The sequence below is a fragment of the Acipenser ruthenus genome, chromosome 1 (genome assembly GCF_902713425.1).
Source record: "Acipenser ruthenus chromosome 1, fAciRut3.2 maternal haplotype, whole genome shotgun sequence".
NCBI lineage: Eukaryota > Metazoa > Chordata > Actinopteri > Acipenseriformes > Acipenseridae > Acipenser > Acipenser ruthenus.
Window position 1 is genome coordinate 2,924,223 of NC_081189.1, and position 17,042 is coordinate 2,941,264.

At 38.2% G+C, this 17,042-nt stretch overlaps 2 protein-coding genes across 7 annotated transcripts in view; both read right to left on the reverse strand.

The window, feature by feature from the left end:
* LOC117404119 (phospholipid-transporting ATPase ID-like) overlaps window positions 1-10,508 on the reverse strand; it is a 46,477-nt gene extending 35,969 nt beyond the window's left edge. The window contains exons 1-2 of one of the 5 annotated variants that reach the window (XM_059029718.1): window positions 10,319-10,508; window positions 8,134-8,184 (exon numbers count right to left, since the gene is read on the reverse strand). The gene's annotated coding sequence lies outside the window, so the exon portion shown is untranslated. Of the gene's footprint in view, window positions 1-2,245; window positions 2,326-2,422; window positions 2,649-8,133; window positions 8,438-10,318 lie in introns of those variants that run through there. The other 4 variants (XM_059029818.1, XM_059029673.1, XM_059029648.1 and 1 more) reach the window with 4 other exon arrangements.
* A 2,575-nt stretch (window positions 10,509-13,083) lies between these two features.
* LOC117403970 (protein unc-13 homolog B) overlaps window positions 13,084-17,042 on the reverse strand; it is a 222,221-nt gene continuing 218,262 nt past the window's right edge. For both annotated transcript variants that reach the window (XM_059029881.1, XM_059029927.1), the window contains 2 exons: window positions 16,698-16,857; window positions 13,084-16,288 (listed from right to left, as the gene is read on the reverse strand). In XM_059029881.1, the coding sequence (XP_058885864.1) occupies window positions 16,003-16,288; window positions 16,698-16,857 (446 nt within the window). In that variant the 3' untranslated portion in view covers window positions 13,084-16,002. The remainder of the gene's footprint in view (window positions 16,289-16,697; window positions 16,858-17,042) is intronic.

A 17,042-nucleotide genomic window follows, 5' to 3' on the forward strand; every position in this document is an offset into this window, starting at 1 on the left:
CCCAAAATCAAATACACTAACAGCCTAAATAATGTTAATTCCAAATTTCATGACAACTGGATAAGTGATTCTCCAGATATGTAAGTGTGACATACCGATGGACAGAAAGACCCCCCTGTATGTCCAGATTCAGATATTTTCAATAGCTTTCTTCAGATACTGTATCTACAAAAATGTGTGACGTACGAGTTTGTACTGTACTTACAGCCACCTTCACTACATGCTCTTCACATGGGGTTTCATCAGACCAAAATCTGCCCTTGTTGGCTCAGTATCGCAGCATAGAAACAATTACAGGCTCACTAGCAACCACATGCAACTCATTTAATCATTTACCATTCTAAAAAACAAAGAACCACAGAGCACCAGCTGTCCATCCATGACTAGAAAAACACATACCATAGACTACAAGGTAAAACCTGAATTAGCACACACATGCAGTCAAAGTTATCCATTGAACCCTTAGAGGGGACAAATAGTGTTGCACTTAAAATATAATGTCAGTATTGTAATAATGTCTGTTCATGTGCAATTAGAAATTGTATTGTATCAGGCAACATATTAGCAACATAAAAACATTGGAATTTGAACATAGTGTACTTCTGATAAAAAAACAGTTTTTAACATGAATGAACATGAATGAATCCCCCTCCATTTCCCAGATGTCACAATTCCAAAGTCTGCTGATAAAATGTTGCCATGTTCGGATGCCTCTGCAGGTGTGACCTCTACAACAGACATATTCTGAAAACAAAGACATTATGCTTTAGGTGATGTACAATGTGTCTTTGTCAATGAAAGTGGACCCCTTCTTGCTGCTCACCTAATAATAGTGACCAAACAATAACCGCTAATGTAATAGTATATCTAGTGAAATATCTTTTTTCCAGGGCTACTTTTGAGATTGAACATGTCACATACTTGTGAATACAGTAGTTTCCAGAAGCAGCCATGGCTGGAATCAAAACAGCAAGAAACTGTGACCTTTTTTAATGTCTGTCCCTTTGACTGCGATTTGATTAATATAAAAAATAAGCATGGTTAAGCAAGTTCACGCACAGACTGAGGCCTGTGATCAGAGCTTGGAGATGATTCGTGAGGCATTCAAGACAGTTATCAAGTTCAGCACAAGTGTAGATAACTGTGGAGCCGTGGGAAGTGCTTGTAGTACAGAAAGTACATTATAGTGTATTATAAATACCTCTTTTAAAACAAATTATGAAAAAAAAAAAATTGAAATGCTCTTCTATAAATAACCTAATTCTGGGGGCTGACAGTTTAAATACTAAAAAGAAAGCAGTAGAGTCTTCACAAACAGTACCGTAGGCTGATTTATCAATGTCTGGTGCTGTACTATGTCAGTCTGGTCTATTTTACAACACACGACATGCCTATAAAGCAGAGCGATTTAAAGAATGTTTTAGTTTATTAATAACATATATAAAACTTTTGTTGGCTTTTTAATAAGACAGTTGTTGGCTTTTTAAAACAGTATTTGTAACAGTTTCATATAACTCACGAGTTTACTGATGACATTGCATATTGATCACGTTACAGTGGTTAAGTTTAAATTGCATTAACTGATCCATGTGCATTACTGTTCAACATACTTTACACTGGGATTTTGTTGTTGCTGAAAGCAGTAATCTGTGAAGTATGTAATTCAATAATCAACCCACTAGTTTCAGTTTGACCAGTAAACCGTCTGGCTTAATAGTGTGTCTAAGCAGCACCTTATTTATCACTGTGATACAAAAAGCAATACTGTACTTCCTAAAATCATTCATATTTCTAAACAGTATATTGTAGCCCATTCTCTTGCCTAACTGTTTCTCTTTTATTTCTTCTTTTACTCCTTGTTTGTTTCAGACTAGATCCGGACATTACAGTACAAAGAGAACTCCCTTTCTAAACCCATCGCTAGTTGAAACATTAGACAGTCTTTTCATGCTGATCACTTTTTCACACTTCAGTGCCCACAGTAACCTAAACATAAGACATGATACAAATCTATTCAAATTTTTGTGTTAACGGACTGAACCATATTTTCTCTCATGCTGTCTAAAGCAAATGACACGCTTATAAGGATGTTATCAACATCCACATAATAATAATAATAATAATAATAAAAAACGTCATCACACATTCCATACTACAGTAAAATGCAACTAATGAAGTATTGACTGAATCAGAAAAATACACTTTATACCAAAAAAACACACATAACAATTAAACTAGCACCCACTGTTCTGCAGGACTGGAACATTCAACTCTAACACTCTTATCCCACAAAGTTTGCTTCAGTTCCCCTAAAAAACAATCACTCCTTAAACCACAGGAAATGCTGCAGACAGAGGAATTTACAACAAAGTTACAACCCACCCCACCCCCGCCTGTAAAACCATTTTAAAAATCCTCAAACCTTTTCACAGCTTTAGAAGCCTTGCCTGTCCTCCAGAAAGCCCTATATTTCCCAGCCAGACTTCTTCTCATTACACCCATTGACCTGGCTCCTCCAGTGAGAGCAGAAAGGAAGTACAGCTCAGCACCACGCATTGAATTGGATAAACAATTACAGGAGGGAGTTGCACAACCTGGGTTTCAATGCAAACACAATTCATTTTGTGGCTCTGGAGTTAAGTGCATTTACTTTTCAGCTCCCCAACTGTAACGTCAATTTCCTGTAGATAGAGAAACTGCTGTGGGGGTTTGATTTGTTGGCCTCAGCACAGCCTGCTGGACACTCTGCAGAAGTGGTTACTCAAATCAAGACACATGTTTCTTTAACTAGATAAATTGGGGGTAAGGAGCAAAGGTTTGCATTAAATAGCTGACAAATACCCATGCAATACATTATTCAACAGCAATTTTAAAGGGACCTGCTCAGTGATTTTTCAATGAAGCATACAATATTAATGTGAAAGTACACACATGTGAAGAGTAAATGTACTACCAAAGGGAACTTTGGCTGGGATATTCTCCCCTCCATTGGGGAATAATAAATAACTAACGGAATGAATTCCTGCAGATACGGAAGCAGGTTTCCCAGTGCATCCTTTTTTAACCTGTGACAATCAGTCTTTGTCTTGATTCCTTCTTAGAAGTTTCAGCATTTTAGTACTGTAGAGTAACATTTGAAATGTAAGAATTGTGAATTTACATCTTAATAATTTTACTCCAGGTTATTTGAAGTTACCTGTATGAATGAAGTATCAGTGCATTTAGAATCAGTATTATATAGAGTACTTGCATATAGACTCACTGTTGAAACTGCTAGTGCTAATACATGACTGAATCTCCTCTGGGCCTCTACTCGCTAAGTGAGTCACAGCATCTCAGATGTCAACGTCCATCCAGGTTCCCTATCTTGACTTTTCATATGGCAGCTTGAGGAATCTGTTCTAACCATGATCACATCAAAGTACTGACCTATTCTACCAACCATAGTACCTGTATGTTATCAGCCTCATAGACTCCCTTTTTGATACTATACCATTTACTCTCAAGCCAAAACCTGTCAAAGGTAGTTACAGAGTTAGAAGTACACACATCCAAACTCTGTGCTGCATGAGAACTGTTTAGGCAGGAATTAACCCCCATAGGCCGAATTTAAGGGCTGCCAGACTGCCTGCTTAAAACATGGAACCGAAAGCATCTGCTGAGCCCATTACCACAAATGTAACTCCATGTACAAAAGATTACATCAATAACAGCAACTATCATTTCACTGATAACGACTAGTGCATCTAATGTAAACAGACATATGTTGTAACTGTAGTATTTAAAAACAAATACCACACATTCAGCTAACAAGCAGAACTAACAAGCAGAACTAACAAGCAAAACCTTTATGTGTGCAATGGGGATCTTCTGAACTAATGGGGAACTAATGGATAACCGTAATATTATCAGTCGGCCATGTCATTTACAGGATATTCTTTATCATCCTGTATACAGTAAAGTGCATTAACTTGCATTGCAATACAATCTATATTTCAACTGTGGCATACTGCAAGCCTCCCCAGGGTTACAGTGTAAAACCAGGAATAGGTTTTGCAACAATTTTAAATGTTTGTCTCAGTGTACCCCTTATGAAAGTTTCTCACAGTAAAAGCAAATGAAAGTGTAATAAAGCACAGTGAAAGCATCATGGTAAAGCATAGGTTAGCATTGTAAAGCCCAGAGAGGTATGGTAAAGAATATTAAAAAAAAACATGTCAAACAATGGTAAAATATGAAGACACTACTGCTTTCTTTTTAGTATTTAAACTGTCAGCCCCCAAAATTAGGTTATTTATAGAAGAACATTTCAATTTTTTTTTTTCATAATTTGTTTTAAAAGAGGTATTTATAATACACTATAATGTACTTTCTGTACTACAAGCACTTCCCACGGCTCCACAGTTATCTACACTTGTGCTGAACTTGATAACTGTCTTGAATGCCTCACGAATCATCTCCAAGCTCTGATCACAGGCCTCAGTGTACCCCTTATGAAAGTTTCCCACAGTAAAAGCAAAGGAAAGTGTGATAAAGCACAGTGAAGGCATGGTAAAGCATAGGTTAGCATTGTAAAGCCCAGAGAGGTATGGTAAAGAATATTTAAAAAAACATGACAAACAATGGTAAAAGATGGTAAATGTATAACCATGGGAAAAGCCTATAAAAACTGTAAAATGACCATGAAAATGTACTATGGCAAACTTGTATAAGGGCGGTACAGCTGTGAAACACAGAATCCTGTGGGATCTTAAGCTGGGAAAGAGAGCTACGATACTTATGGTATAGTAAAGTGCAAAGTCTAGATTGCAACATTGCAACTTATCTGTGTAGGCCACGTTGTGTTCTAAGATTCTGAACTGACCTTAATTATAAAACGAGTTTTTGTGACAAAGGTTGAAGGTAGTAAGTGTAGTGGTAGATGGAATGAAACACTGTTTCTACTTCTACCAACAACAATAATAATAATAATAATAATAATAATAATAATCATTGGCATTTTTCATAAGCCCCTCATTCAGAATATACCTACATGCCCTTCATTTCTAGATGGTGTAGACTCCTTAAAATCTCTATGGTACTTGTCAATGTACTTATCATTTTTACTGTTGCCACTGACACTACAAAGTCAAAACGTTGCAGTGCCCTCTGAAACAAGTTCAATATCCACCAGCAATACTAATTTCTAAAAAGTATTCCTGATAGCAGTGCATATTCCTGTACTTTGCTCTCTGTTATATTATCTATTTACAATCTGAATGGGAATTCTTATGAGGGTAATGCATGTATCTCCTACTGAAACCTGTGTTACTGTATTTTTTAAGCCAGGTTGAAATAAAGTAAGGTTAAAAATAATTAAATTGTCATTCCTGCGCATACACTTAGAATAGGCTGAAACCAAGATCTTTTCTTTTTTTTTATCATGCTCTTAACAAATAAAAAATAATGAGGTCTATTCAATGAACCTAAACAGTGGCAGATCTACATCCCACCATTGTTTAATTGTGGTATTTAGATTTGCCTGTGTTTATATAAGAACATACGAAAGGTTACAAACGAGAGGAAGCCATTCAGCCCATCTTGCTCGTTTGGTTGTTAGTAGCTTTTTGATCCCAGAATCTCATCATGCAGCTGAAGAGACCTCTGTGAGTTTTGCAATTCAATAAACTTCTATTTTAAAACACCAATAAAAAAACTAAATGTGCTTTCATTTTGACTAACAGTTAGATAAATCCTTGATCTATAATACAATAATGATAAAAAAGTATAACATTAGCTAATGTAGGCGGACCATAAAACAATGGTGACTGATCTTTTTTTTTTTTTTTTTTTAATGGTTAAACAGTTTTAGATACTGTGGTGCATTTTTTTTTTTAAAATTTGTGACCTTTAGTTGCTTTTGTGCCTTTTCATTTGCAAGTGAACTGTGCCATTAGGGCCTTATCAAGCAATTCGGCAATTTTGAATACTGACTTAGGATACAGTAAAAGTGCTCCAAGCGGAGTGCAGGATGCACCCTATAGCCTGGAGATCGCAGGTTCAAATCCAGGCTATGTCACAGCCACCATGACTGTGGTTTCCTAAGGGGCGGTGCACAACTGGCCGAGAGCCACCCAGGTAGGGAGGGCTTAGGTCGGCAGGGGAATCCACGGTTCACTGCGCATCAGTGACCCCTGTGGCCGATAGGGCACCTGTGGTTCTGCAGTGGACCTGCCAGATCTGTGTTGTCTTCCGGCACTATAGGTCTGGTGGCCTCGCTGTGGATTCACAGTGCGAAAAATGACGGATTGGCAGGAGTGCGTTTCAGAGGATGTGAGCAGTGAGCAGAGGATACAGATAATAACTGGACTTACAAAATTGGGGAGAAAAACTAGGGTAAAATATTGGCAAAAACTAAATTTAAATTGCATTACCTTTTATGTTTCACGCAGTTCTGTGCATGGGTAACTGTGGCAAAATGCCCACCTCTTGTGTATTTATTTATGTATGTTTTCATTTGTTACTATTATTATTATTATTATTATTATTATTATTATTATTATTATTATTATTATTATTATCATTATATTATTATATTGTATTTGTATGCAGGCGGACAAAGCCCTCTGTCTTATTATTTACTGTTTGAGACCGGCGAAAATGCTGGTCTTATAATGTGGGGATGGGGTTAAAACCCCTTCCCTAGAACCCTCGTGGGAATGTGGATGGAGCCTTAAGGTAATTACTGTATTAAATTAGGTAATTAAGGCTACAGCCACGGAATATAAAAAGACACACTCCAGGCTTATTGAGAGGAGAGTGTCAGAGGCGAGACGTGAGTCTAAATGAATAGAGAAACAATTGCTATATCGAAAATATACTTGTTTGAAAGGGTGTGTTTGTTTTACTTTTGCCAGTGCCCTTTGCTTTGTTTTGTGTGTTATTTTGTTTAAACTGTTTATTGTGTTCATGAGGCTGTGTGGTCCAGTGGTTAAAGAAAAGGGCTTGTAACCAGGAGGACCCTGGTTCAAATCCTACCTCAGCCAGACTCATTGTGTGACCCTGAGCAAGTCACTTAACCTCCTTGTGCTCCGTCTTTTGGGTGAGAAGTAATTATAAGTGATTCTGCAGCTGATGCATAGTTCACACACCCTAGTCTCTGTAAGTCGCCTTGGATAAAGGCGTCTGCTAAATAAACAAATAATACTTATTAAATACGAGCGCTGCAGCGACGTTTTGCACCTGTGTTATGTTTTATTTCCTGGTCTGACGTCACCACCCACACGCATCTGATCACAGTAACATTTTGATTTCATTTTGCTGTTGGGTCGTTAATGAGGAATTTTACATACTGCTACAATACGTAAGTACTGTATTACAGTCCATGTCTCGTCTCTTTTGGCAAGTGATATTTTCAGAATTATATTTTTCTGAATTAAAATACTTCTGTTGAAAATATAGTACTGTACCAACAAAACCAACCATAGTACATCTAAATGGAAGCCTGCTTATTTCAAAACACAGTCCTTTCAGCTATGCATCTTTTTTGTGTTCCCTGAAAAAACGGACAAGGGTTGGAACGGGCCAAAATGAAATAATCAGATATGCGTCACACTCGTTTAATCGTCACTGAAGTCCAAATTTGATAGGGTCGGATATGTGAGTGCTGACTGTATATATAAATAATGGGCCTTGTACACAGTGTAGCTCAGATATCCTGCTCTGCAATTTTTCAAATTGGTTTCAGTTCACAAAGCATTGCCAAGTGCAAACATGTTAACGCTAGTTGACAAAAAAACTAAACCATTTCTCCCTTGTTGCTAAATTTCTGAACTGCAAGAACAACACCAAGATGCACAGTATATTATCTATGATACCACTGTATCTGCTGATTTTGACTAGGTTTGATTTTGTATTTTCCTGTATCTCTCTAAATATCCCCAAAATAAAAAAAGAATGCTACATAGTGTATGTTTACTGAAGGACAACATTTCACTGCTAACTGGGATACAAATAAACATTTGGGAGTGATACAATTGGACCTTACAGACGAGATAATCCCTTTAAAATATATCCAGTACTGTACCCAGGATTCTCATTTTGAGTTTAGACCTCTAAACAGCTAGAAGAGTTCAAAGTTAGAAGTTTACATACCTACCATATGCCGGTGTCTGCTGGCTGCTTTATCCCTTGAGGAAGTCCCCACTGAAAGAACAATACCATGTAACTCCAAGCCTCAACAACGTTAACCCGTTTCTCAGTTACTGTAAACAAAGACTGTCAACAAGGTGAAGTAACTCAGCAGTAACTCCAAGCAGTGGCGTGTGGATCCTCACCTCCTTATAACCTTATAATGTTTAAAAAAAGAAAACGCTTTTGTTGTAAAAAGAAAATGTAAAAACCAAGTCAGAGGCTCAGCATGTTTTTATTGAGGAGTTAACTGGTGTGTTTGCGTAGTGTATGGGTAGGTGAGACGAGCTCTGCAAACAGCCAATAGGTACACAGGCAGTTTCTGTAGCTTGGTGGGTAGAACAAGGTGGTACAATGCATTACAGAGTAAACACACACTACTGATCTTTGGACCTGCCTGCGTTATCAGGTGTACACTCTTTGAAAAGCAGGACTGTATGTGAGCTCTTTCAACAAAATACAGTGAATCATAAAAAAAACAAAACACAAAGGATTTCGAATGAGGGTGGAAAGTTAAAATGTGAAACCCACCTGGCCTGCTGTTATACAGTTATACAGTATAACTATAAGATATGGATCTGTTCTTTATATATAATTTATAATTCACCAACCGTTAATTACATAATTGCATGACCTGCAGCAGTAAGATCATTATCAGTTAGTATGAAGTGTTACAACAGGTGCAATAGTACAGTACCACTGCATTACATGTTGTATTGGTTTGAACAGTCAAAAGGGTTTATGACTCCACAAAGACACCCTTCATGGGTTATCACATGTGCAATGGAAGCAGTCTTCCACCCTTTGGGGCACACATTTTTAATACCTTTTTTTTGTATTCAGAGTTGATTATTGAGTGTGTGTCTGTATAGTTTAATTAACCCACCATAGTACAATATTACAACTTATTGGCAGGCTTACTTTTCTGTTAATTAATTATATTTATTAATGAAATATTAATTAATTCATTGACTGTATCTACTGTATTTCACACTTGAAAAAACCCAACAACCCATTTAAATTCAAGAGTTGGTTAGTTGCCCTTGGCCTAGCTTTAATATGGTTACATTTAAACACTTTTAGGCATATGGTAAAACCTGACGCAAATTGTTTACATGCATCCTTCCTACCAATGTATTTACCATAGTGATAGAAACACAGGGGTCATGTTCACAGCCCTTGAATCACCCAAGCACATTTCTCATGTATTTTTAGCTGTATGGGAGTTGCTCATTTTTTTAAATGTTGTTTATGCAGAGTGTTATTTCTATATGTTATCGGAAGCATTGTTAATATTTTTTATAGGTTTCAAATCTGGAATAGTCTTCGCCTATAATGTCCTGTCTGTGGCTGGATGTGTCACTTAAAGCAGACCTGACCCTGGGGGAAACTCAAAGACAAAAAGAGAAGGAGAACAGGAAAGGAAAAAGCTGGCTGGCTGTGTTGAAAAAGAAATGTGCAACTCTTACTGCACAGGAGGCTGTAAGATTACATTATTTCATCAGTGAGTATGGTATACAAGTCCCTGGGTGTTCTGTAATGCCTCATTTCTCATGATCAAACAGATTTTTTTTTTTTAAATATGACTTCCCTGTACCCTGTAAAGAAACACAGAGAGGGAAAACTGCTTTTATCACACCTGTGCTACTTTCCCTGACCAGATTCCAGCTCAGAAAAGCTTGAAGAGTGATTGGATTACCCGTGTGAAGTTGAGTACCAGTCGCAATCTTCAGTATGCAGTATTGCCACAGAACACACTTGTGTGTACTGACATCACCTTGCTTGATTGGGAAAGTAATTTCCAGTTGAAAAGCGGTCATCATGACGGTGCAGTTTTTACTGTAACAGTTTCTAACTAACTTAAATGACATGCTTCTATTCTGAATCGTACAGTACGATAAATACCGTAGAGTTACATCAGATAAACGGTCCATACCACGAGGTGGCAGTGCTGCCACACCAGCATAACCCCTGGCTGGAACTTCAATTCGCACAGCCCTTTCCATCTTTTGACAACCTGGGTTTAGTCCTTTTTTGGAGGGAACTTAAAAACGGAACATCCGGTACAACCTTATGTGGACGCCAAGTGCATTATTACACTACCATTATTCATTTTATCATTAAGGTTATAAAGCACAGCGCAGCTTACCTTGTGGCTTGGTGATTATTTTTTTTTAAATGTTCGTGGTTATTTTATTACGGAATGCACCCCTGTATTGTTGTCATTCTCCTGCGCGTCTAAATGTAAATACAAACGGTTTTTTTTTTTTTTTCCAGTCGGTATGCGCGTTCAGTTTGTGTGACTTTGCGCGGGAAGTGCGCTATATGTTTGTAAGTTTTGTTCAGGTTGGTGCATTAAGTATCTGAGCGGCTCAGAGCGGGAATTTCTCCGCTCACCTGGATCACCGGTGAAATCTGCTGTCCGCTCTGCGCTGCTCAGCAGGTGCATCTTGTATCTCCGTCGTACCGTTGTCAGGGTTCCCTGGTGTTGCCGCACAAGGAAAGTGAGCGCACATTTTAAATTGTTACAGATAACGACATTTCATCGCAATAACGGTAGTACCTTTATTTTATTAAATACCGTGTAAGTGGACGTTGCCATGGCATGGCAACATGAAATGATAGAACTACATATTGAAAAAATATTACATTAAAAAAAAAAAAAAAAAAAAAAAAGCTACATACTGCTTACCGGTTTAATTACATTCGTTTAAGAAATACATTCATTTAGATAGCAGGATTAATGGAATGTAGACTACTGTTTGTAATATGTGTATGCTGTAAAATGCCAGTGGAGTTACTCGAAATAAAATCAGTATTTGAGTAATTTGATCAATATTCTTTACTCAACAGTAGACACATTGACAGAATGGACTGGCCAGCACAACCATGTAGGTATTTACTGTGGATAAGTAATCCCAGTTTACCGGTTATGCATATTTTATTTGTTATTAGCCTGTAATATTCAGCTAGTACTGCCGCTGACATCTATAGTAGTTCCAGGAACTTGGAATTCATAGACTAGGAATTTATAGTAGCTTGCAGTGAGAAATATAATACAGAGCTGGTTACAGTAGATGCCAGGGGACTACTGAAGGAAAACAATGATTAATAGGGTATTAGCTAAATGTAATGTTAGCTTTAACCTTTATTAAAGTGTGTGTAAGCAACTCTGCAAACTGCTGTACGGGACCAAAAAAAGATAGAAACAGGTTTCTGGGAGTACAGCCAAGCGAAGCCTGTGGTTGAAGCAGGTACACCAGGGCAGAGCAGAAGCTGTTAGCCAAGAAAGAAGCTAGATAGAAGCAGTTTTGTACGCTGTTGAAAAACAATATTTAGGACATAGGGTTAAGTACGTAGCATTGAATGTTCCAAAAGATTTGGGCTGACACCCCTCCCGAGGGGTGTGTGTGTGTTTTAATAGCACGAAGGAGGAATACATTAGTTTAATTAGGGGTGCTGTCTGTACTCAGACATGCTTAATCATCTGGGGTGGGATATGCATCTGGGGAGTTAACCATTATAAAATGTCATGCTTCAAGGAGAGCTCCTCAGAAGGTCTCTGATAGCTTCTCCAGAGCGCTGTGTTTGGTGTGCACTTTTGCTGTGGCTTGGAATAAACAATTTCTGGTTTTGAAACCGGACTCCGTCGTCTCTGTGTCTTGAATATTTTTCTCCTTACACTACAGTATGGACAGAAATTTGCCATTTGGATGAATTGAGAATACAGTGCATTTTATCACATGTTCATGGGTCAACGTTTTAATTGCAGTTTGTCCCTGACAAATAAACCCCAGTCAGAGTAAGTGGAAAGTAAACGGACTGCATTGTGAGCTGTGTATACGTGTCAGCTTGCTTAAACAATTAGCACCAGTCACTGATTACCTAATAATGTTACAGTCGGTAATGCAATCGAAGATTAATCTTGGTCTCTGAAACCAGGCGACAGAGAAACGAGAGAGGAAAAACACAGTGCAGCATGGTACAGGAGCATATTTCTTGCCAGCAGTCTTCAAAGTTGTTTGGAAGCTTCCCAGCTAATGTAGGTGTTTTGGCCTTCACTGCAAAGGAAGTGAGACAGGATTACCGGCATACTAGAAACCCGCCCAAATACTAATAGAACGTTTTACATGCAACAGCTTGCCATTGTTTGGAGTTACTGTTTGAAATTGAGGTCTGTGCTACACTGGAGAAATGATGGCCATTGGCAGCAGGACCTAACTGGAAACCCTTATCAGGTCTTGGTTATTTGGATATGATACAAAGCCACAAATTTGTGCGATTAAATTGCAGAACACCACCACCTAGTGGTGATGGCTTTTCTTACATGTGTAATTTGGAATGTTCAGTGTTTCATACAGTAGTTGAGAGTCCTGAACACAACTAAAGCTTAGAGCAGGTTTACTTGCCATTTCAAACTTTTTTTTTTTTTTGAATATATATTTAAAAAAAATATCCTGAATAAGCGGCTGTCCCAATTAAACGAGAGGCATTTGAGACATTAGTCACACTTTTTTGTTTCTAAATGAAAAGAAAAATAATAAAATCACATCACTGATTAAATGTTAAATACATCATTTAAAATGAGTCATTTTTTTTATTCCTAAACCAAATAAAATTGCTGTTTTTTTATTTCTACATGAAATGAAAAAGAATGAAATCACATCTTCGAGGCATCTGCGATGTTGACATGCCAACTTTTCTTTCAGACATCCCGATTAGGCAGCGCTGAGCGACTGTATTCACATCAGTGTAGACAGCCCTTTACAAGAGGGAGGAGCCACTGAACAGCTTCAACCAAAGAGAGGTCAAGCTGCTGAACCCAAGCCCTTCATTGGCTTATCGCTCTCCAAGGGAACGAATCACAGTGCCCCAATACATTAATAAATAAACACCACAAACACACTATAGAACTGTTTCTTAAATAATTTATGTACAAAATTTATTTTTAAGCACTTGTCAGTTCCCCAACAAATGTTTATTTCTATATTTATTTAGCATCATTTTCTTCTCAAGTGGCTATACATATATTAAAAATTCACAAACGAAGGTCTATGTACTATGATTGCTATACAAGACATGCTCTTTATATATATATATATATATATATATATATATATGAATGTGTAAGAGCTGAGCGCTTGCACGTCTTGGCACACGGTATACACACAGAATGCAGTCTTACTCTTCACATTGTGAGTCAATGAGTGCGTACAGTAGATTCCAAGTGTTCCAAACCCATTTGCGGTGTATTCAGTGATAGAAAAAGAATATGGACCTAGCCCTTAAAATACTTCCAGTAATCTTTCATCAGATTTAGCACTCATGGCAAAGCGATGTGTGTCAAGATGCTGTAATGTAATTTCTGGAAAATTGTAAGTATGTCAATTGATAGGTGTCATTAAGCCTGTCATAAAAAGTAGAAAATAGCATTTCTATTGCAGCCTGATCCTCGCTAGGACAAAGCTTCCCTCTTAAGTAACTAAACAGCTGAACCAGTCCTCTTGCCAGAGTCACTTTCTCAAATTTCTTTGGGGATTCACCTGTGTAGTGGTATGGCACTTTCTCTTAGATTTAGATTTAGAAGAGGTTACACTTCGGACTGTGCAAGACAGTTGATGGCACACAATTTAGGATTGAAAAAAATGACGTGTTGTTTATGTTTTATTTTTTTGGTCTAGCACCGATGTCTCTTAATGGGATGTTTTTGAATTTTTCTCACCTAAATAGAACAATTTCTAAACTAACAGAATACAAGCAAGGTCAATAAATGATTGATGGGATGTCGTAAACATATTATAAAACATGTTGGCATACTGCTTTTAATATATCTCTCTATATATAATTTACATATGTAACACCAGTATATAAATTTGAGCTTGATTGAGTGACAGATGTGGAACTAGCTGGAGGAGCTTGGAATGTACTGCACAGGATTTACCCCTGTTGTAGAATGCTGGGTGTTGTAGGTCTTTCCTTCACACCGGTCTGTTATTGAACTACAACACCCATGATTCCATGTGATCACTGGACACTACTGTTGTTGCTTGTATAACGAATGGGCCGTGGCTTTAAAGAGTAAGTAGCGGGGTGTGATATAGCGTTATACGCCCCCACGTGTTGCTACAACTGTTTAAATAATGTTCCTGTAATTTTCCTCCCTATCAGTTTCTCTGAGCCATAGGTGTCAAACAGAATACTTTCATGGTGTGGTTTATAAGTAACTGGTGTCACATATAAAAGAATACTGTTTGAGGGAAACCTGTTTTCTTGTAAGCCGTCAGAAGGATAAATCAGTTACCCCCGTCCGGTTAATAATGGATCTTGCTTGTGATGGTCGATCTCTGTGTGCAAATCAAAGCAACCGTCACACTCGTGGCTTTAGAAACTTTAGTCTTCTCTGGTCCCAGCCTTTGACACCAATGCTCAGAGATTTTATCAGACTAGCTTTTGAAGAGGGACGCAGCATTAACAACATCAACAACAACAAAAAAGGGAATGTGAAAGTTGCACTCTCTTTTTGCTCTTGGCAGAAGTGAAGACGAAAGAGCAGCAGTATGGCATGTGTGATAAGATACCACATCACCGCAATGCTGATCACTTTCAGTTTGGTCCTGTTCACAGAATATTGGCAGATGTGATAATTATCCACCTGGTCCCTTGCAAAGTATTTATTAAACTTTTTTTTTTTGGTTAAGGTAAGGGTACAGTATGTCTGCATTATCTGTAAAAACAATTGTGTTTTTTAGTTTTATTTTATAAAGAGACAACGCCAGAGCAGGGACAATGCAACTTTTGAAAAGAGGCAATTTCAGAAGAGAGACTTTCACGTTTGCAAAAAAAATGCCATGGTCTCTGATGATTGGATCAGAACATCTAGAACATGACTTGAACAGCCCTAAACAAATGGCTCAATTCCTAAAACAAGGCATTCAATAAATAACAGCGAACTGATAAATAGAAGAGGCTGATCAAGTACTGCATAATGCACTTATTTTGTTAAGCACTTTAAATTACAAATAAAGTAAATAATCGTTTTCAATTGCAGTATGAACTGTAACTCTGAAATTGCCAACTTCCTAATTTATGCATCATGTCCAATTATCTCTCTCTGTTGAGCAAACTGAGGTGATTAAGGAAGGCAGTCTGAAAGAAAACAGGATTGATATACACATATTAATAGTACAGTTTTATAAAGCGCCTTCCAGAATCATGTTAAAATCACCCCACAGAGTGAGCAGGACACTATGAATGCATTTGTCAAGGGAATTACAAGCAATATAATTTACTATTTCTATATCAACTCGCAACAATTAACAGTACAAAGAACATATCTTCTCTCCAGGTAATTGCTAAACTATCAGATTAGAGCTCAGACTACCACAGCTAAACCTGTAAACCACATATACAAGTGCCTTCAGTTCAGATCCAAAATCTGCCTGACAATTCTTCATTTGGCTGTTCATTATACCTATAAATATTAGTTTAAAACGTATTCAAACTATCGACTATGATAGTACTACTAGTAGTAGAAGTATCAATAATAACAATAATAACACTAATAATAAATTGAAAATGACAAGCATAGTAATTCAAACCCGAATCTCTTGCACAACTGTGGATAAAATCGTACACACCCAGACACTTCACAAATCAAGAGAGACCACAGCAGAGAGACGGAACAGAAGAGGTTCCGGGTGAAACGTGTCAAAGTGTTCATGAAATCCCTGTTGTGAAGTGAAGAGCCCGTCCTTCTCAATACAGATTAACAGTGTAGTCCAGAGATGGAGAAGACGACGCCGCCGCCGGCTGAGCAGCAGTGGCGTCCCCTCCTCAGCTTCCCTCCTCGGTTGAGCGCGACTCTGACTTGAGCTTGACGAACTCGCGTGCGACCTCGTCGTTGGTGCGCTGCGAGAGGATTCGCAGCACTGTCAGTCCCGTCTCGTCCATGTGCACTCTGCGCCCCAGCGGACACCAGCATGCACAGCTGCCCTTGTCTGCGATGTCCCGCAGCTGCATCACGGAGATCCCCAGCACGCGGTCCTCCCGTGCGAAGCAGTAGTCCTTTACACACACCTGCAGCTCGTAACAGTCCGGCCCATCCTCGTTCCCCAGGATACTGCACAACACACGAGGAGAAAGACAGCCTTTTATTTACTCTTTTTTCCAGCATTTTCAGAGTTTACACTTTCAGAGCAGTCATTTCACTGCAGGCATTTCGAACTGTCTGTGTTCTGTACTGTCTAGTATGGGGGCATGACTTCTGTACAAGCAACTTTTTACTAATTTATCAGACTACTGCAGACCTGGTCTATAACACTGCCATAAAACTAAAGCCCCAAACACAAACTTGCAAAAAAGACAAAACAGAAGTTTCTATTAATTAAGCTCTTAACTGAAAACACCTGTATGTTCTAGAAGATTTGACAGAGGTGCTTGTTTTAATGCTAAACTGTTTAATATTGTGGAGTAGTACAGTTGTATGCAGTGGAGGCTGTATTATTGCAGGCATGAGAAGCCATACTCACAAGTGAAAGGTCTCGTTGTATTTGGGAGCCCAGTTGTTGTTTTTGGACTTGGTGGTAAACTTGCGTTTCTTGTCGCTCAGGTGGGGTCCGATCATCGTTGCCTCCACGAAGGGTCGGAACATTCCTGAGGTCTGCCACTTCAGATCATTCGCTGCCACAACTGGAGAGAAGGAGGAACGGATTAACGACTGATGCCATCACCTGGTATGTGGGCAGTTTTGTCATCTCGTTGATACATTATTAGAGTAATCAAAAGTCAGGCATCATGGCTCTCCAACTCAAGTTAATACGATATATATATATATATATATATATATATATATATATATATATATATATATATAT